At 38.8% G+C, this 21,411-nt stretch overlaps 1 protein-coding gene across 1 annotated transcript in view; it reads right to left on the bottom strand.

Annotated features, from left to right (window-relative positions):
- Nucleotides 1-1,384: 1,384 nt before the first annotated feature.
- Nucleotides 1,385-21,411, bottom strand: part of MKL2 (MKL1/myocardin like 2) — a 124,468-nt gene continuing 104,441 nt past the window's right edge. The window contains exons 11-15 of the mRNA XM_018558476.1: nt 20,265-20,414; nt 18,908-19,075; nt 16,231-16,338; nt 11,717-11,777; nt 1,385-2,709 (exon numbers count right to left, since the gene is read on the bottom strand). Of these exons, the coding sequence (XP_018413978.1) occupies nt 2,177-2,709; nt 11,717-11,777; nt 16,231-16,338; nt 18,908-19,075; nt 20,265-20,414 (1,020 nt within the window). The 3' untranslated portion in view covers nt 1,385-2,176. The remainder of the gene's footprint in view (nt 2,710-11,716; nt 11,778-16,230; nt 16,339-18,907; nt 19,076-20,264; nt 20,415-21,411) is intronic.

Raw genomic sequence — 21,411 nt, 5'->3', positions numbered from 1 at the left:
AATTTCTTCTTTTTAATGTGCACGTATGGTGCAAAGTCAACGTTCTATCTCAACGTTTAAAAAAAGTCTACCAGTTAACGTGATCAATTTATTAATGTACTAGCATCAATTTCAGATGACTTAATACATTACCTACTTTGTGATGAGCAAATACACTATGCTGCATAGTAAGGCCAATTTGTAAATTAATTTTCCTGAAATCACAAACTGTCAACACATTGGCCCCTTTGCTAGCTAGATGGCCAAGTTTCTTTTTAGATTCTTTTTTTTGCAAGAACATGTTAAAGAAGAGTCAACGTTAAGTGCTCTTGAAAATATTGGATTGCCAATATAGTTTAACACACAGAAAAGAACCAGATAACCTCATCTACATTTCACAGGACAGCAAGGGCTCACTCACACCAGATGTGATCTCATGTATTTTACTTAATTTTGCGTAAAATAGACATTATGAAAACTTTTTTTCCCCCAACAGGGCATATTACGCAATGTAATGTAAAAAAGTCCTACATACTGATTCTTTGGTGCTTTAACTTGAATTTTTTTCATTCAAGTCAGCTGAAATGGGGTCTTAATTACATGGTAACACGTGTTCTGGTGTGACTACGCCTGAAAGGTTATGGAAAAAAGAATTTGTATATATATCATTTTTTAATTTGAAAAAGTTTAACACAAAATTCCAAAAACATCTATGATAAAGTGTCTGGTTTCCTCCATTTTGCAACTAGGTGTTTGTAGCTTGACTTGGGCTTTTTTTTTTTGTAAAGAGGTTTAGCATTGTTATACCAACATCCTGAATTTATACACATTTTTAAAATACAAGGTTAGGAGCCATGTGTTTTTTAGGACTGCTTTGCCCCAATGGATAGTGGACTTGGAAGAGCTAGCTTTCCTATAACCATGAATTCCCACTTCTTACTATTGAATGGTATCCTTTCATCACCTCATGCCTGAAGTGATAGAAAAAGCAAGGAAGAAAGCCTGTAAAAGTAAAATGTTAAGCTACAAAAAAAATTCTTCATACGTATTTACCCCCTTTAACATGCAGATATATTACATTGCAATTCTTAGTCAACAGAAATACGATTCTTTGATTTGCGTATTTATGTCTTCATTTGTTCATACATGAATTTAAGAAACTCGTAATCCTATCTACATGGCTTTCTAATTTCTCAAAAAATATCCTTATGTTTTTTGTCCCAGACTGTTCTACATAGCTATGCATTTCTAGATATTGGACTAGAATATAAATAACTTTGCCAAGCATCATTTGTTTGGTGTGTGGTATCTTTTCAAAATAAGCAAAACTTGTGCGCTCAATCCATAGCAGGCAAGCTATTCTTATAAAATCATTTAATAAATTTTTGTACATTATATTACAGCTTGTTTCGGAGTGGTGGCCATAAAAATCCCTTTGTTATGAAACGTTAACAAAAAAAACCAACAACAATGAAATAAAAAGTAAAGCAAACATCAACAGAACCAGTGAGATTTCATTCAACAAACAGCTGTAAAATGTAGTGCTCAATCACTTATGAATTCTACATTTCTGAGCAATTGAATTACAGTTACTGCCATGTTATCTTTTAATTTTACAAGTTTCATTTCAACAGTTTCTAAAATTGTGGACTTTTGTAGTTTCTTTTCCTCCCTAAAAAAACGATTTGTAAAATATATCACTAAGGTTACATTGTCCAAGAGATTTATAAAGCCAAGTCACACATTATGGTATGCGTGCTTCAACTCCGCAAACATTTTTATCATAAGAACCCTGAACCAGCCAGCGCTTTGCCATGTATTCCTATTGGCTCAGCCTGTTCACAGGAACAGTCAAGTGCAGTTATTTATTTAAAACAAAAAACTTAATTCCTACATTTCTGTACAAATGATCCACTCATCGTTGCAAAGGTAATATATATATATAATTTTTCAAATGCACGAATCCCTCTGGATCCAATCTGAATATCTGACCTACAATTACTGTTTACCTGGTCACTTTTTTTCTTTTTAAACATCGCTACCCTCTCTAGTGGGGCATTACACTCATATTTGGGTATCCAGTGATGTTAAAGACTGTAGATTTCTGTTCTGTTTGTGTAATTTATACAACTACATCCATATTTCCAGCCCATGTTTTTTAAAAGTAAAATCCAATTCTGAGAGCTACAGAAGAAAATTATTCCCATTGCAATTGCAAGTCATTCGTATCCAAAAAGTCAGTGGAGAACATACTTGGGATAGTTGAGCTCAAGGGAGTAAGAGAAGAGGCTGAATTGGGCATGGTAATGTCCAGCCACTCCATGTTGTCCAGGTTTGTATCTTGGAGGTCTAGAGACAAACAGCTGTTTGCAGTGAATGCTGTGTCTGTGGTCTCCATGGGTGTTGAATCATGGTCCAGTATGCTGTGGTGCTGAAGGAGATCATTGTTCAGGTCATCTATTAGAGAAAATGTATCTCTGCCATCACTATGACTATCCAGGTGAGGAATGTTAGTTCCTGATGGCAGAGTGCCATCTAAGAATGCCTCCAGCTGACTTTCTAGGCTAATAGAGAGGCTGTTTGTAGGCTCCAAAGACAGAGGAGGTGCTACATGTATCTGTGGTGGTGGCCTTGATACCACTGTGTTTACTGGCATGGTGGTTACATTGGCCGTAACAGGTCGCATCTTTGATATTGGTGAAGGCTCTTCTTTCACAAGAGGGGAAATCTCTGAAAATGGAATACACACACAGAAGGTTTTTCTTAAGAAATATATAAATACATGCAATTATTCATACTATAGCACAAAGAAAAAAAATATTTTTACCAAAGGTTAACATATTATCATAGTTGCATCACAAAACAAACAAATCTTGCTCATAGGATACACCCCATCTGCTGAATACCTAGAATTTTGTACAACAGCAATCTCCAGCAATTGTCTGTCCTGCTATTTAAACAAGAGTTTTTTTGCTAGGATTCTTGTTCTGCTCCCATAACCTCCCAGCACCATGGCATAGGTAAGGATTATATGTAATATTGTTGCTAGAAAATTAAGAATCCAGTGTGGGCTGAAAAACACTAGTATATGTGGCATGAGTTAACCAGGGTCTTGGGGCACATAACCCCAATGTACTGGGACTAAAGCCAATTTTATGTTTTTAGAAAATTTTAGGATCTACTTGTGGATTTATATTTATTTTTTGGAGGTGGGGCAGAAAAATGCATAACAATAATAGTCATGTTATAGCTGTAAATAAAAAGTCAAAATCAGTATAAGTTGCATTGGGTGTTATTATTCCAACATGCAGCAGTTATTACATTTCCAGGTGGATTACATGAATATCTGCAGTACACTTTAGATAAGTGGCTACTATTAACACTTGTCAAACACACAAATACCTTTGCGGAAATAATATTAAACACTTATGTTGTTTTCCAGATGTGTACATTTATCCACATCCAATATCCTTCTCCACAATAAAACCTCTTCTCATAGTCTGATGCTTGTACTCTTGTAGACTTGTATTCCCTTTGGTGATAAATTACCGACAACCAACATTCAACGCTAATAGATTTTCCAAACTGGAGGAGTCATTGCTTTGCATGTCATGGGGAACATATACAGCACTTGCATTGTTATCATGTCTATTTCTGAACAAAGCTTTAAAGTGGAGCCTAATCCTCTGGAAATATAGAACATACTAAATCAACAGAGAATATATACGCTAGTCCCTGGACACAAAATGTAGCCCAAAACTGCATTAAAAGATGTTTCATGGAAGATATAAATCTAAAAAGAAAATACAAAGGCCCATTTAAAAGTTTAAAAAAAGTCCCATTGCACTGAAACCATTTTCTGTTATTCAACGTGGAACTTTTATTCTTTACTACTTTTCAGATATTTCAGAACCCTTCATGTACTTGACTGACTATAGCGGAATGAAATCTGATTGTTATCTAGGGGCAAGAATAAGCACTCTTAACGGATGTGACAATCTATGGCAGTCAAACTTTGTGTGTGAGTGTGTGGGGAAGGTTTAGATTTCGCAATAACATTAAAGAATCTGTGAGGTGTGCATAGAATGCATCATCTTATAAGTGAAGTTGGAAGAACTGGGAAAATGAGGGGGTTGCAAGGTAATTAAAGTGGACCTTTACCTCCTTTGGCTAAAAATCTAAAAAGCCTGAAATGATCTAAGTATCTGTTTGTAGATTATCATTACCAAACATTTCTAAAGGTGCATTTGTTGTTCTTTTGAAGATATGGGTAAAATTCCTCTTTAAAAGGTGTTAGAAAAGCTAGGTACCTATTGTGTTCCTGGTAAAATAGAAGTAGTGTTTACCAAGAGACCACTTTTTACATTAATTAAGCTGGCCATACACTGGTAGATTTTTGTATAAAAATTCATATGAAAAATCTTGTCAGAACACTCAATAATGACATCAGAAACTTGATAAATGTCATTCACAATTTTGTTTGGTATTAACATTTAGGAAACTCCATTTATTTTCAAAATCAAAAGAAAATTTAAAAGGTAGATGACCACCAGCACTCCAAAGATATTGTTTCAAATCATAGTGTTCATTTATTGATATACAGCGTTACATATATCAGAATGCCAGCGTTTCAGGGCCACGCAGGGTGCCTTCATCAGGGTGACAACTATGTCGCCCTGATGAAGGGACCCTGTGTGGCCCTGAAACGCTGGCATTCTGATATATGTGATGCTATATATCAATAAATGAACACTATTTGAAACATCTCTGGAGTGCTGGTGGTCATCTACCTTTTGTTACTGGTTGCAAATGCTTAACCCCTTCGTGACTGACGACGTACAGTGTACGTCGCCAGCATCGGGGCTGTTTAAACAGACTCCCGGCGACTTTTGCCGCCGGGACTCTGTTTAAACTTGTAGAGCCGACTGTCGGCTTTACAACAGAAGCGATCCTGGCGACTTACCTGTCGCCAGATCGCTTCTGCGTCCCGAAGAAGGGGCCGCCCCCCCCGCCGGACACCCCCGCCGTGCTTCCCGGGCTCCGTTGCCCCTCCTACGGGCCCGGGACCGGCGATCTTTGTGTCCGCGGGGAGCTGGGGAGGAGGTCGACGAACTTCCGTTCATCGATCCCCTCCCCGTTCTATGGGACCGGGAGCGATGCAGATTGCATCACTTCCGGTCCCTGGGCTGTCAGTTCTGGGCTCCTGCAGCCCAGCTATAAGCTATTGAAGTGCGATCTGCACTTCAATAGCTTATTTCCAGTGTAAAGGTGACACTGAGGGTCTTTTGGACCCCCAGCATCACCTTAAAGAGGACCTGTCACCACCATCTGCTATTACATGGGGGGGCTTGCAAGCCCCCCCATGTGATAGCAGTCAAAGTAAAGTAAAAAAAAAAAAAAAAACAGTTTTTAAAATTAAAATGAAATAAAATAAATCTAATAATAATAAAAAAAAATTTTAAAAGTACCCCGCCCCCGCGAGCACGCGCGTCGCCACGTAAACACGCGTCGGGTGCGCCTACGCATGAAAACGACGAACGCGCTACACATGTTGGGTATCGCCGCGCACGCCGGAGTGAGAGCAATAATTCTAGGGCCAGTATTTTGGGGTATCGCTAAATTGATGACCTGTGGGGGCTTTTAAAGTGTCTTTTATTGACTTTTTGGGGTACTGCAGTTTTTCGCCGTTTCACGGTCGCACGCAATCTGTAAACTGGGCATGTTGGGTATCGTTTTACTCGTTGTAACCTCATCTTTTATATTTCATTAAAAAAATGGGTAATTTGTTGTGTTTTGGGGCATTTAATTAAATTTGTCACTAAATTTTGGGGTTTAATAAGGAGTTGCGCTAATATTGCGCAACATAAAAATTTTCAACTACCACCATTTTATTCTATAGGGTCTTGGCATTCAGAAAATATATAATGTTGGGGGGTTTTACGTCATTTTCAGGCCTAAAATGTGGAATATAACATGGGTGCAAAAATTGAAAAAAGGGCCTCAGTCATGAAGGGGTTAAAGGAGTGCAGGGGACACATCTGTAAACTCCTAAAATATTTACCATTCAAATTTGTTTATTCAAGAAAAGATTTCCATCATTGTCCTACGTCCTAATCAATAGTCAATATGACCCCATTGACTATTAGGAAATTAAATGAACAAGTTTTTGATTTATTAACAAAGCTCTACCGGTGCATGACCAGCTTAAGATGTGGAGATGACAGAAATTATACTTTCAGCAACACTAGTTCTTGCAGACATGTCAGCTACGCATACTACTAGCACTGTATTTGTACACGATAATATTCTAACAGCTGTGTGACTCACTGACTCCTTCAGGGCAGTTTCACAGTATGTGATTGCTTTTGCTGCAAAAGAACTGCCAGATGATCAGTACTGATGTTTTTTTATTTAGAGGATTGAGCTGATGCATTGTGCACACCTTTGTGTGAAGCCTGACACTGCATTCTAATGAATGCTAATTCAGTCACTAAAGTGACTTTGCTTGTTGCAGTGTCTACTTTTAGAAATCTAAGAACACTTAATTCTTTTAATGTTGATGTAAGTGTTATATGAAGGTGAACACTGCTATAAGCATATGGGGAACACATTGTTGGAAGTAGACAGAGGATGTAAAGATAAGACATCCAAGTGTTTCATCCTGTGATGTATGTGACTGATATTGGGATATATTGTGTTAGGTTATAAATGGTCCAGTAAGCGGAAACCTATTCTGAATACCCAGTAAGACGATTATAATCTCATAGGTAAAGTGACTTTAGCCATATTAGTGCGCTTGCAGTGATGATGTAGAGTACTGTCCATGATAACTTTTATTTTTAATGTTCGCTGGTTAATTTTTCAGGTCAAGCTTTTTGGGGTCTAACCCATGCTTCTAGGTCCAAGCATTACTGATACAAAGAGGTTCCCTCATTCTTACCTGCCAACCCATACAAAAAGCTACATTAAACAAAAACCCCACACATTAGGAGATTCGTATAATTATCTAACACCACATCTTCTGCCTGTGTCGCCTTGGCAAGGGTGATGTCACCATCCTTTCGTTGAGATACTGGGAAAGCGGAGGATACCAAAGCTTGTGGGATACTTATCGAGGTGTAAGATAAGTATTTTTACTTTTTAATATTGTCTTAAAGTGTGGGTTTTTTTGTGTTTAATGTGGCATTTCAATATAGGGTGTGTGGTCAAAAGAATAGGAGGACTTGGCATTTTGATACCAGAGGTGCTTTTATTTCTCAAAAAGATGCTTTTCATACAGTAGATTAACTATGGATATTTGTAAATAAAAGATAGAAGATAAATACATGCGCTGTGAGCACTGTTCTTTTTCTTTCGATATGCAGGGGTAAATAGAAAACCCAAATTGTTTGGGGGCACCTTAGATAAGTATATGGAACAGTCAGCTAAGCTGCATTATTAGAAAAATATCTGGGCTCAGAACAATGGATCATCTTTTACTTTTTTAATCACTTCTTTTTCCATAACCGTGGTCTGAAAAAGGAGAATTGCACCGTGCTAAGGATGTGGTTGAAATCCAAACATACTGCTAGCTATCAAATGTTTAAATCTCAGCACTCTCATTAACATCAGCATTCTTTGACAGCAAGATGAAACAGAGCTGAAAATTGACCGCTTGCCATAAAAATAATCAGCCTACGCTTCTACCACTGGGTATTGTAATGGATTCTCAAGCTGTAGGTCTTGCTCTGTCTCCCTTAGGTGCCAAATAAGAATGGGAAATTATGTCATCAGTCAAGCACATCTATTACATGCTTAGAGTCTGCAGTAGTGCTTGCCTTTCCTTAAAGAAATGAGTGACAAGAACATTTGAACATAAGCAACTCTGACAAGATGCTGATACACTGCAGTGTCCAAGTAGGTTCAAATGTCATATGGCTGCTTAGATTACATTTCTTTGGCTAAAAAGTTTTAAAGGCATTGTAAAGCATTATACTTTAGGCAGAAAGCTAATGCTTTTATTGGGATGATGGTTGAAAGATCTGACTGCTTGTGATCATATATGTACAGTGGAGATACACACAGCACTGGCCTTATTGTTTTGTACATTAGTGATCATCAGGGAAAATCCAAAAATGGACAATCCCTCTCAAAAATCAGTTTGCTGGACAATGTCCTAAAGACATATGGTACTATTACCCATGTTCTCAATTCCTGACTATTAAGGATTGGCTCGGGCGTGTTCGCAGCTCCACGTGCCGAGCCCGCCAGGAAGCTGACAGCGCCAATCACAGGTACCGAGACATTTTCGCGGCCCGCAGCTGCAGAGATCGGGAAATGTCTCGGTGCCTGTGATTGGCGCTGCCAGCTTCCTGGCGGGCTCTGAAAATAACAACTGTGGTAAGTTCATGTCTCTTATGTGCAAGCATTGTTTTGTCTTTTTTCCTGGCTATCTGTAGGTCTTGCAGAGGTCATCCAGCAAGACCTAAAACTGAACGTGTTAAAAACGCATAAAAAATGTGACAAAATGCAATGCAGTGCGTTCCAGAAAATGGTGTGAACTTGCCCTGAATGTTTATGAAAATATTTTTTTGCATGAAATTTAATTTTTGTCTGGTTCTTGCCTGAAGCAAAAGTAAATATTTTTAAAAAGAGGACTACCTCTTACTATTAAAAAGCAGTACTTCCAACTCTAGTTTAGTGACTCTACATAGGCTAAGTTGATGTCAAAAGTTCAATGCAGGCAATAGAAAACATTTCTGCAGACTCCTTTTCCCCTCACTAAGACCACAACACTGTAACCTGGTAGAAAATCACAGTGAGCAGAGGGTTCTCATCTATGCACGGGCAGGTATCTCAGTGTAGGAAGTAGATGCTGGCCATGGACAATACCTGAACAAAGATGGCACTGTCCTGATGAGAAAAGCAGTGTCAGGGGGGTGCTCTGAATAATATATTTGGAGCTAGGTCCACTGCAATGTATTTAATAAATTTTAGCTTTCACTAATCATTTGTAGAATTACTTGTTAATCATTGTTTACTGCCCTTGTTCAAAAACAGTCTGACTTTACACACTATTGTTGAACGCTAGGCATTCGATGATTAAAGCCGGTAAGTAGTTTAGAATCCCAAAGTAGACAGGTATAAAATGGAACCAATACATTTAAATGTTATTTTATGCTACCCACCAGGGCCAAGAAGAAACCATTTTCTTATTCTTTATTTCTTCCTGAAGCCATTGCATAATATCCCTGCCTAGGGAATGGGTCTGGAACTGACCACTCCCTAAGCAGAGATATCTCCAGATATTGCCAGGACAAGTTTGATAAGTTGGCATCTGTGGTGTTAGTGCAGGTTGCTCAGCCATTGTCAGTCAGGAAACCTCAATGCAGCATATACATTTTGTACATTCCAATGGGAATGCTGTAAGGCTTTTTTCCCTGGTGTCATAATTGGCCTTGACAACTTTTGATTACATACATGAATGTAGATAAGTGTCTTTAAAAGCAAGGGCTGTTTACTAAATCTGTCACTGTTTTAAACATCCGAGTAAGACATAATTTTAACTCGACATTAACCAAGTTTCCCATCTTACATTTCAAACAAGTGTTTTTTTTACATGTCTCACTATCTTCCCTTAAAGATGTTTGTACAAAATTTGTAGAGGGTTAAGGAAAAATAGTCCTATTTACCCTTTGTGACTTTTTTCAGTTGAACTATTTTAGTTTTTAATTTTCAATTAGTGCAAAATGAACGAATGTTGACATACAGGGAAAAGGGATTTTCAGAAATGGTTTAGCAGCAGAATCTTCCGTCCCAGGGGTTAACAGAAATGATCTGATAAGCAGAGTTCTTCTACATACAAAAGAGGGATGCAGTGCCTACTCAATTCATGGTTTAATTTTCCTTCAGCCGTTGCTTATTTAACTTTGGCTCCAGTCTTCAAGTCAGCAGCCAACCTGCCTGTAACACTAATCTGTCACTCTCCTATCAGTGGTGTACTCTCAGGGAGTGTGACTATTAAAAAAACCTGCAAGTCCGGATCCAGGCGCCTGATATGCATTCACTTTAGTGGGAAAATGGCTGCTGTAAATTAAATTTTAAAAAACGGTCAGCCAGAAATTTCTAAGTTCTTTCAACATTTCCTTTACTTTACATGGGGGGGGGGGGCCGACATAACTCAAACCAAAATTCATAATGTTGGGCACAGAATATCCAAATATGACAATCTTAATGATAAAACTTAGACAAGCTGTGAATTATGTTTTTACTAGTGGAAATTGGGCACAGAAGGAACATTTACAATTATATAGGCAGTTAAGGTTGTTCGTAAAAATACCTGCAAAGTGGCTTTGCATATTAAAGAGTAGTTAGTAAAAGATGTGTCCAGAAGAAAGTATTTGAAGCATTCTGCAAGTCTTGGAAGAGATGTCACACTGTGACTATGTTGTCCTGGGGAAGGGACCCTGTGTGGCCCAAAAATGTTGGCTCAATATGACCTATGTGATATTGCAATAAATTGAACTGAGACTTACATTCTAACTCTGTGTGTGCTGGTGACTGATCTTCTATGACTCTATGGTTTCCCATGGTGCCATCTGTTGCTGTCACTACAAGCACCACTGTATCCTGAAAGGTCTTGTATGGCGTGCAGGTGGTCCCATTATCACTCTTTGAAGCATTCTGCACATAAAATCCTGATATCGTTTATGATTTCTACTTCATATGTGGCAACTATTTATTCCATGACGTAACAGAAGAGACAAGGTAGTTTTTCATTGAGTTAGGGAACGTTAGAACATCTGTACGGTTTTTATTGTTCTAAATATGTCCACACAGAGGATATTTCCCCTTGCTTCATGTCCCAATAACCACCCTCACTGGAACAAGGAGTAAGGCCCTTTCACAGAGCTGGTCCGTGGGGTCCGCCTTCCAGTTTTTCAAGCAGACCTGATCGGATGCCTAATGTAAGTCTATGGGCAGACGGGTGTCCATTTACACCCGGTTACCTCTGATTCCGGCCAATTCTGGAAAAACAAACATATCAGAAATCCGTTTCGGCAGACAGGATCGTGCCGGATCAGGGGTAATCTGATGTAAACGGACGCATGTCCCTTTACACCCGATTCCCCAGAGTCCAGTAACTGTCATTTTTTTTCTCTGTTATAAGATGGAGGGGAAAAAAACTGTAGGAGCATGAATCTCACAGCGGTGACATCCACTCCGTACTGCTGTGATCAAGAGTGTATCCAGGCACAGATCCTCTCCTGATCAGCCCAAGAAAAAGGAACCTAAGGGAAATTTTCCCAACTGTGATCCAGACAGCATTAAACCTGATAGAAGTTGTAACTTCCCCAGGCTATGAAAATAAAAAAATATATTTGGCTGCAGTTCCCATTAATGCACTCAGACACTGTGTAAATTAAGCACTACCTAAACTGACCAATGGCATAATTAAATGTTACCATCAGATATTCAATAAACCATCAGCAATGTTTCAAGCATAATTCACAGCAACTAATCAGAAACTGTCTTCCTTATAATCTGAATACAGAAAAATAACATCTGCACTACTTACACTGGAATTGAATCCCTGATTTACAATCATATTGCTTTAAGATACATTACTGTGGAATATGCAAAATACTCTCCAAAGCCTTCAAGTGTAGATATAGTCAAGTAAGTTAATAATAAACTATATGTGTGAACTGCAATTGGAAAATAATTAACTATAATGAAGTTATACTACATATCTTACCTCCACTTTTAATGAGAATATCAAAAAGGTCATCCATCTGTTGGCTGTGTGCATTCATTACCTATAATGATGTAAAACACATTCCGTGACTTTCCAATACCCTGTTATTTGACTTAAGCTCGAACAATAGACTATTACTGGAATCAGCTGTGTTTGGAAAGGATGAAATAAAACTGCTAAAAAGATTATCATCTAAAAAAATAATCAAATGTTGAATTCACAGTTGTTCTCATTTACATAACTTTAGCAGGGTTATTCACAAAAGGGTGAAGAGTTTGGAGAAGGCAGGAGAAGTGAACAATCTAGGCCAAAATAGGTGATTTGGGAAAATTCTCCAATTCAGCTCACTTTCCAGTTCCGCTATGTTGTCCTAGATCGTTTACTTCTCCTGCCTTCTCCAAACTCTTCGCCCTTTTGTGCATAACCCTGTAGGTTAAGTAGCCATAGTATGGAGGGCATCTCCTCATTTCATAAGGCATGCTTTCCATCAGAAAGCACCGAAGGACACCAAATGTACTCCAACTGTCTACGGCTTGAAGAGTGGCACTTGACCCGACATATCATATCCGTGGTAAAAACTAACCTATGAGAGGGAAGAAATTAAAGTAGATGGCTGCTGAAAAAAAAAAAAGGATATATTCTAAGGTGAAGACGCCTGATAATACAGAACTGCTAATGCAACTTAAGAAATATAATTGCAGAGCACAACAGATCTTATTTTCTTAAGACTCTCATTCAACTGGCACAGTCTGACGAGACTGACATACAGTCGTAGAAGGTAAATAGGTAGAATCGGGTAACTACAGATCGTGAATCCTGACTTCTGTTGTGTGTACATTTTTTTAAAAGTATTTTAAGGTAAAATAGACAAGAATATATAAGTAGTAAACACTTTAACAAATAATCAGCATACATTTCCAAATATGGGTCTATGTGACAGTTTTTATAAAGAGGTTAGTTTAAGCCTGGATGTAATGCTATTGATGTAATATATCTAGATTTCGCATTCCATATAGTTCCTCATAATAACCTGGAACAAAAGGAGAGAATGCAGAAATAAGGGAATATATAGATAAAATGGCAATATGATCAGTAAAACAGCAACTTAAATTTAATGTTAAGGGTTTGTTCACACCATTTTTGTTGCAATTGTTTTCTATGTGCCATGTTCACCCCATACGTGTGGTGGTGTGCAGAAAAACACAATTCAATTGACATGTATGAACCAGCACTAAACTAGGCCACATATAGAATAAAGGGTCTAGTTTGGGAATCACAACATAAAAAGGATATAGGAGCTTTGTAAAGGGTTCAGAGACCGGGAACTAAATTATTAAAATGGATAAAACATCTAGCTTACAGTAAAAGTTTACAAAAATTAGGTATATTTACTGTGGAGAAAAGACACCTTAAAAGTGACTAACAATCAAATGCATCAGTCCAAGGTCAGTATTAACATCTGGCAAATGTACTTTTGATCCCAATTACAGTATATAGGACAAGGGTGCAGAAATGAAGGGCACTTTTTCTCATCAGTTTAGGAAGGAATTTTTTTATAGTAAGAAAGGTTAATCTTTGGAGGGTTTACCAAACGAAGGAGTAATGGAAAACAAGACGGTAATAGGACTGGATACTTGTCTTTCAACAATAATATGAGTCTAGAGAGAAAAATATTCCGATCCCGCTTAATAAGCTCATTGACAGTAGGGGGATAATGAATTCATTTTTCTCCCCCTGTAAGCAAAATTGCCAACAGTAGTACAGTTGTCTTCCTCTGGACCATGAATGCAGGAATTGAGAAGCTGAACTTAAGGGACATGGGTCTAGTATTAAGATTATTAACTATATAACTATATAAAAGAAAAAAGTAACATTGTAGCAGAATGAGAAAATGGGAAAAAAGAGAAGATGAATAAATGTGACTGACTTTATTGAAGAGGAAAGAATACATTGTAAAAAAAGCAAAAGGCGCAAAAAAGAACAGGTATGTGGAAACAAAAAACAGCATAAAAGAGTAAACACAGGAAGGGAAGTATATGGTAGTGCACAAGGGTATACTGCTGCAATGATAAAAGGTAGACAAATTAATATGGAATTCAGGAGCCAGCAGGATTTTTTATTTTTTTAAAGTTGGCTCCACTAACCACTCTAGGGATACAACGTTTTTTTCGGTATCGAGTACCGATATATATTTTCAGTACTCGCCGATACTGGTACCGGAAGTCAAATTAAGGAAGCCAGGCGTGTGTAATGACTCGCCACCTGGCTTCCTCATAAGCCGGGCGGCGTGTACAGACTCGCCACCCGGCTTCTCGATTAGCAGGGAAGCCGTCTTTATGCCTCTCGTCACTAGGTGATGACAAAGCATGAAGCTGGCTTACTGGCCAATCAGGAAGCCGGGCGCCGTGTAATGACGCGGCGCCCTGCTTCCTGATTGGCTGGGAAGCTGGCTCCCTCGTCACGAGGTGATGAGGGAGCCTGAAGCCAGCTTCTGCGCCAATTAGGAATCCGGCCGTCGCGTCATTACACGGCGCCCGGCTTCCTGACTGGTGAAAATGATTTAGAAAAGAATACCCAATAATGAGCATGAAGAATAATAAAAAAAATAAATAATGAAAAGACTTTTGCCTGGGCTTGATTGAATGATTGAGCAGCTGCTGAGTAATATCCTGGGCCTCGTCAGTGCATCCCCCTGGAAAGTATCTGGCTCTACGGGTTCAGCCCTACACAAGAACATCTTGGCAAAACAAATTGTACGTACATTTATACACTACTATCTGCTGAACTTATGAAGTGTTCTTTATTCTGCATGTAACACTGTCCTAAACAGTTTAACATGTGTTTAAATGCTAATATGTATTGGGAGTTGTACTGTATCTGTAAAACAGGACTCTTTCAGGGAAGTTATACTAATTTCCGTTTTATCCTGCATAGATGGTGAAGTCATTCAACGGTTTCCAGTGCTGTCTGGCAGATGTTTCTAATACCTGAGTGGTGACTCACAGGCACAAATAAGCCATTCTGAAATGCCCTGTGTCTTTGTGTATCAGCACTGAAAATGCATCTGTGTTTATATCTGTGAGCCTGAATACAAGAACATAAAAAGTCAGGGAGGCGTGAAGTGAAGATGTACATTTATCTTCTGTTAGCTTAAGGTACTTTGAAATACACACAGCTAGAACTGTAAACTAATTCTAAGCAAACCACCCAGTGCTTAGGAACAAAAAAAAAAAAAAAGAAGGAGCAGCAGCTTAAAGGAGAACTATGACATGAGTGATTTCCACTCACGTCATAGTTCTAAGCCGACCTGTGACAGTGAGAAAACATACCGGGTTCCCTCACCTCTCGATCCTGTCACGGCTCTCTGCCGTGACAGGGGGAGGGGCTGGATTCCCCTCTCCGATCTGCCAGCGCTGACTGGCGGAACGGACGGGGGAGGGGGCGGGTACAGCTGGCTCTGCCTCTAGATAGGCAGAGCCAGCTGTCACTCACGCAGCTGGGCGGATCCCGTCATCTAAGTCGGGATCCGCTCCAGGTGCGGCGTCTCAGTATACCGCGAGCTGTAGCTCGCGGTATACTGAGCTTAGGGTAACGGGAGGACGCTAGTTTGTGTCCTCCCGTTACCCCAAGGAGAACTATGGGGAAAAACACTGACCCCATAGTTCTCCTTTAAGCCTACCTGGAGTTTGACGATAAATGAGTTTTACCCAGTAGGGAAAACCGATAGAGCAAATTATTCTGACTATGGTGATATGGGCCAAAATGAACCAGAAAGCTCTCCACCAGAAAACTGTAAAATCTTACTTTTTTTTCCTAAACACGAGATGTTGATGTATCATTCTCTTTTTCTATTTTAAAAAGGGAAAAATCAAGGGTCTTTAGACCCCTAATATTTCCCCCGAAGCCCCTAAAAGTAAAGTACAAAAATTAAAAAATTAATTATAAAAAATTAAAAAGTTTATTTAAAAAAAAATTGAAAAAGGATAGAATAGAAAAAGCATTTCATTTAGTTTTTTTTAATTATCACTTCGGTGCACCTCTACATAGTATAGAGAAAATTCTTATAAAACTCATTATGTCATCAATAAGGAGAACATGATTTGGCATTTTATGTTATATACTGTAGATTTCCAGTCGCAAAAATAACCCAGGATATTTCAATGTCCATGAAAACAGCATGACAATCTGAACAATTAGAAAGGCAGAGCACTATAACTAATTTCAAAAGCATACAAACTTGATTTAGGCATATAGCATTTCAATTATCCACAAAAAAAAAAAAAAGGTCAGAAAGTCAGCATCTTTCATTACAGTAAGGCTAGACATTCATCATATTTAAAATGAAATCATTCATCTTAATGGAACTTGATAAAAATGTGAAATTGAAGATATGTTCAGTATTTTACTGAGGCCAATCAAATATGTTCTCATCCCTATAAGAGGAAACAAGAGAATATAAGATGGCTTGATCTAGAACCCACCCCTGTAATAGCAGATTTTTGTAAGTTACATGCCTGTTTTATGGCCTCTTCATAGCGTGGAGGGTCTTTTGATTTTGCACTGGAGTTGTTGAACACAGAATGCCGAACAATGTACTGCTGGGATGGGGAAGTAGAATTGGACTGCAGAAAGAAAACAAATAAAAAGATGAGTTACACAAGTTAATCTGCTCTCTGGAAGCACTCTGACTTTCAAGAGAAAGATACATTTTCATGCACTACTTTAGAATGATGACCAGTCTTAATATAACTTTATAATGCTGAAACATGAAAATCACTTTTGTGCTTAGATATGCTCTCAAAATAAATGACCTGTCATGGTGGATAAGTCCCTAAATTGGCCCCAGAAATCAAAAGCAGACACCCTTAGGCATCTGCACATACATTTGTTTAGCTCCACATGCATGTCAGTGTTTTTGTTGGTGTTTTCCAATACCAACATTTTGAAACTGCCCAGCAGCATAGACAGCCCATCCTTCCAAACGTTTCTATTGTGCCATCAATACAGTGTTGACATTCACATATTAGAGCACACACGCTCTATACTCTACAAATATATATATTTGATTGCCAGATTGTTCCTTAATAACTTACAGGTGTACTTTAAGTATCGAAAATAATTTAAAATGTTGCTAGCTACATAGTAACAGATTTAAAGGCTATGGGAGCGGGGATCAAGTAAGTAAAACTGCTTCCAAGACTCTCCCTAGACAAAAACAAGCAGTTCACCCTTGCAGTGCAAGAGAATTTCTTTTCTTTTTTCTAGAGACAGGCTTTAACCACTTCCTGGCCAGGCCATTTTTCAGTATTCAGCGCTGCGGTACTTTGACTGATGTTTATTCCGTCATGCAACGCTGTACTGAAAATTAATTGTATACCATTTTTTTGGGGACAGATAGAGCTTTCTTTTGGTGGTATTTAATCACCACTACATGTTTTTTTTTTACTGTATAATAAAAAAAAGTACCGAAAATTTTGAAAAAAAAACCTGTTCTCCCTACGTTATGTTATAAAACATTTATTATTACCCAATTTTTGGGTAAAATATAAAAGACGGGGGTCACGTCGGGTAGACACCAAACATGTCAAGCTTTAAAATTGCACGCACCCGTTAAATCGCAAAAAATACCATACTCAAAATTGACCCTAGCCGATGCTTTAAAAGCTTTTACCGCTCATCAGTTTAGTGTTATCAGTGATTGATGACCCTAGAATTATTGCTCTCACTCCGACGTTTGCGGCGATATGTAACATGTGCGGCGCAATGGATGTAATCAGCGTTTTCGCACGTAGGCGTGTTTTTTTTTTTATTGCTTTGATATGTGATTTAATTTTTTTTGTAGCAAATTTTTTAAAACTTTTTTTCACTGAACTTTATTACTATCCCATAGGGAGCAAGCAAGCTTCCTATGTGATAGCCAATTTGCAGTGACAGGTCCTCTTTATGGAGACATCAGGGGTCTTAAGACCCCTAATGTCACCTAGGGACCCCCAGAGAAGCTGATGAAGCAGAGACCTGCTTCACCAGCTTCTCTCCGGTTTCTGTACTGGAGAGTGACACTGAATGCAGGCAGTGATGTAATACACATCACTTCCTGCATTCAGAAGAGGAGAGGAGATCAAGCGGAGCTCGTGTACCGAGCTAGGTTTGATCTCCGGCCGCAGAGCTGCTGTGCTGGTCCCGGACTCACACCGGGAACAGTGGAGCCCGGGATCGCCAGCAGCGGCGGCGACGGGGGACACACACACACACCGCACACACGACCAGATATTACAAGCGATCGCGTGTCTCTACAGACGCCCGAACGCTTGTATGTAAACAGCCATCGCTGGCTGTTTACATTCAAAGCCGGTTTCCCGCTCGTGCGCGCCGCCTAGCGGCGGGCACATGTGGAACGGGATCGGACGTCTAAAGACGCCCACCCGCCCTCAAGAAGCCGCTGTCCGGCCGTTTAATTACAACGGCCGGACAGCAGGTAGTTAAAAAGGAAGTCTAAAGTTAACTCTGGCTCAATGGAAATAATCTCTTGCAATACATTCAATCTTGGTTGCAACTAGAATATTCCATTTGTACAGAGATTTTACTCTGTGCACTTTACTCATAAGCCCATATTTTTTCTTCTTCTAATTGATTCAATATTCCTAGACAGGTCATTCAGTGTTTCAACAGAAAAAGGATATGCTTACCTAGATATCCAACATAAATTACATTCAAGATCGCTTTCAGAATAGTGTCTGAGCAATCTGTGCAAGCTCTGCACTCTGTATCCCAGGAAATACGCTGGATTGTGCTGTTCGTTACATACCGTATATTGAAATAGAAACAAATGAACTTACAAAAACTCCAGGTAACTCACTATCCCATCTAATGAAAGCCTGTGATTCTATATAATACCGCCAATAAAAGGCAAAAACGGACCAATCCTCCTTTCATCTACAACATGGCCCAATAAGCTGCCAACAGGAAAATCAGCCCAGAAGCCCCTAACTGTCAGAATGAATAGACTTCTCTGGTTATTGCACAGAGGATGCTACTACTAACATTTTTGGAGGTTCGTCCCCTTCTTTACAGTTCTCAAACTCTGAAAAAGGGACAGGGCCCCCAAAGAATTATACATATGATCCAGCCTTTACAGCTATGTGTAAAAGAAATTTGCATCCACACACAAGTATAATTTCATCAATGTCTAACCTCATGAACTGTTGAGGGACCATTCTGCACTGGAGCAGCCTGCTGTGATCTTGTCTGCTGGGATGTAGTTGACACACTGTTGTTAAATGATGGTGGGACTGTGGTAACTGGATTCTGTTGATTTTTCGGATAAGAAAAGACATTGTTCGATGTTGTCGGAGCACAAACCTGCAAGAAAAAAAAAACCAAGTAGACTGAACAATTACTATCCAGGACAGAAAAAGCAAAATATATTCCAGATATTTGTGAAGGAAGTACACAATAACAATAATCAAAAGGTGTCCCTAACATTGTAAACACAAAATGATTAAAAAAGTATACTTTTAAAACAGCGAGTTACATAAATGTGCTTTTTGTTCAAGTTGCACGGTTTGAAAGAAAAGTCTAAAGTCTGAATTGTAAATGAAACCAGATTCTGATATCTTATTTTAGCAGTCTTCTCCTACATTAGTCTTTCTGCCATGTGCAACAGAATTCTGTACACTGATGTGACGTAATCTATACTAACCAGCACGAGCAATAATGCAGCTTCTTACAAAGAACATGACATTTTGTTAGTTTACCTGCAAGCTGTATCTTTTCCATAGTTCCGTACTTTACAAAGCCTGTCTGGACAACCAACTAGCATATTAGGTATCGAAAATATATTTTTTGTCTATTTGTGTGCTCCAGCCTCCACACTATATGATAACAAATACATTTATCTAACATCAGGTTTTGTACTAACAGATCCCTGAAATAATAGACTCTTCTCTGGATCTGCAAGCAGGATTTAGCACATGCAGATAAACCACTCATAATCCTAATAACATTCCCAGCATATACAATAATAACGGCATTTTTGCTAGTTTTAGACATCATAGTTGTACAGTTCCATGTGCTGTACAATGTTAATTTATCACAAACTTTACATAAATTAGATTTTCTTTTGAGTAATGAAATGCAGAAAACATTTTCCCCACTATACAGTTCAAACTGTGTATTGCAAAACATTATCCCCCCCTACTGGTCATAAGTAGCATGACATTTTTGGTATCAGATTAAGACAGGTGCACTACACAATAGCACCTCTCCCTCTAAAAGTGAAGGGGCAGATCTCACACGTTCCAAATCACCCATCAATTACAGAAATTATTTACAGTAAACATGTCAATTAGAAGGACACGGAGTGAATCCAAATCCGTTCTTGGTATGCAATGTTTTATGGCACTTAAACGTAAATACTTAGGATAAAAGTAAACAAAGAATTAGTATATCAGAGAGTTAGCATTAGTATTACAGAACCACTGATAAACTTAGTCAAGCTGCAACTAAAACACATCCATCCATTTATTGTCATATCTGTTGGATCACACACCTTTCTTGTTTGCGGGTTCTTGTTCACCGCATGTGTTGTGAACGTCTCTTGTGCTGCTGGTGCCGGTGGTTTTTGAGATGAAGGTGCTTGGCCCAGTGCTGCAGCAGTTGTAGTAAGAACTGGAGGCTGAGCTGTGCTTGCTGGTTGTGGCTGAACCCAGAACAAAAAAAAACAAAAAACAAACATTATATATATATTATTATTATTATTTAACTCAAACAGCTTGAAACATTTTCTTTTGTCTATATATAAAACACTGTACAAATAAAAAAAAAATATCACTAAATACATGAACTTCCACAAGCAATACCCGGTGTATGAGGACCGTTGACATATCTTGGTAACTATATTGTAATGTGTTTGTTATATTTTCCTACAGTCCATGTACCCATTGCACTCCTGACCACTCGTCCAACAAAGTAACACGGGTGCTCGGTAGTCGACGGATGGCCACCGTCACAGTAATGCAAAAGAATATAGACAACGGCACTCCAACAGCAGATAGAATATGTCTATTTATTGACGTACATGCAAAAAAAGTAGCATAGCACACTTAGTGCAACGTTTCGCGGTCACATAGGATCCCTTCCTCAGGCAGAACAAGTTGTTCTACTTTTTTTGCATGTACTTCAATAAATAGATGTATTCTATCTGCTGTTGGGAGTGCAGGTGTCTATATTATTTTGGGTTATAATTTTCCTGGAGCATGGAAATGACTTTTTAGCTAATCTGTTAAGAATGCAAATTAGAACACATCAAAAACTGTCCATGTTTAATGCTACCAATGTGTTGTGTTACTAGACCCTAAAGCTGCACTCTGCCATGTTTATACAACACAGCAATTGGTTATTCACTTGCACACATACCCCAAATAACACTAGCTAGACATTGGATAATTGCACCAAATGCCAGACTTTACAAGAGTCACCAAGTCTAAGCAGTCTACAACCAGTTACAGGTGAAACTCGAATAATTAGAATATTAGAGCTGCAACAATTATTCGATTAAGTCGATTAAAATCGACGATGGAAAACGTTTTCCATCGTCGATTCGTCGGCTAAAATTCAAATTTCCCGCTCGCCGCTCACGCACGCTGCTTACGCCCGCCGCTTACGCCACGCCCACGTCAGTTAAGCCGCTCGGGCCT

This window comes from Nanorana parkeri, unplaced genomic scaffold (genome assembly GCF_000935625.1).
Source record: "Nanorana parkeri isolate BGI_ZX_2015 unplaced genomic scaffold, ASM93562v1 scaffold341, whole genome shotgun sequence".
Taxonomy (NCBI): domain Eukaryota; kingdom Metazoa; phylum Chordata; class Amphibia; order Anura; family Dicroglossidae; genus Nanorana; species Nanorana parkeri.
This window is presented reverse-complemented; position numbering and strand designations above follow the sequence as displayed.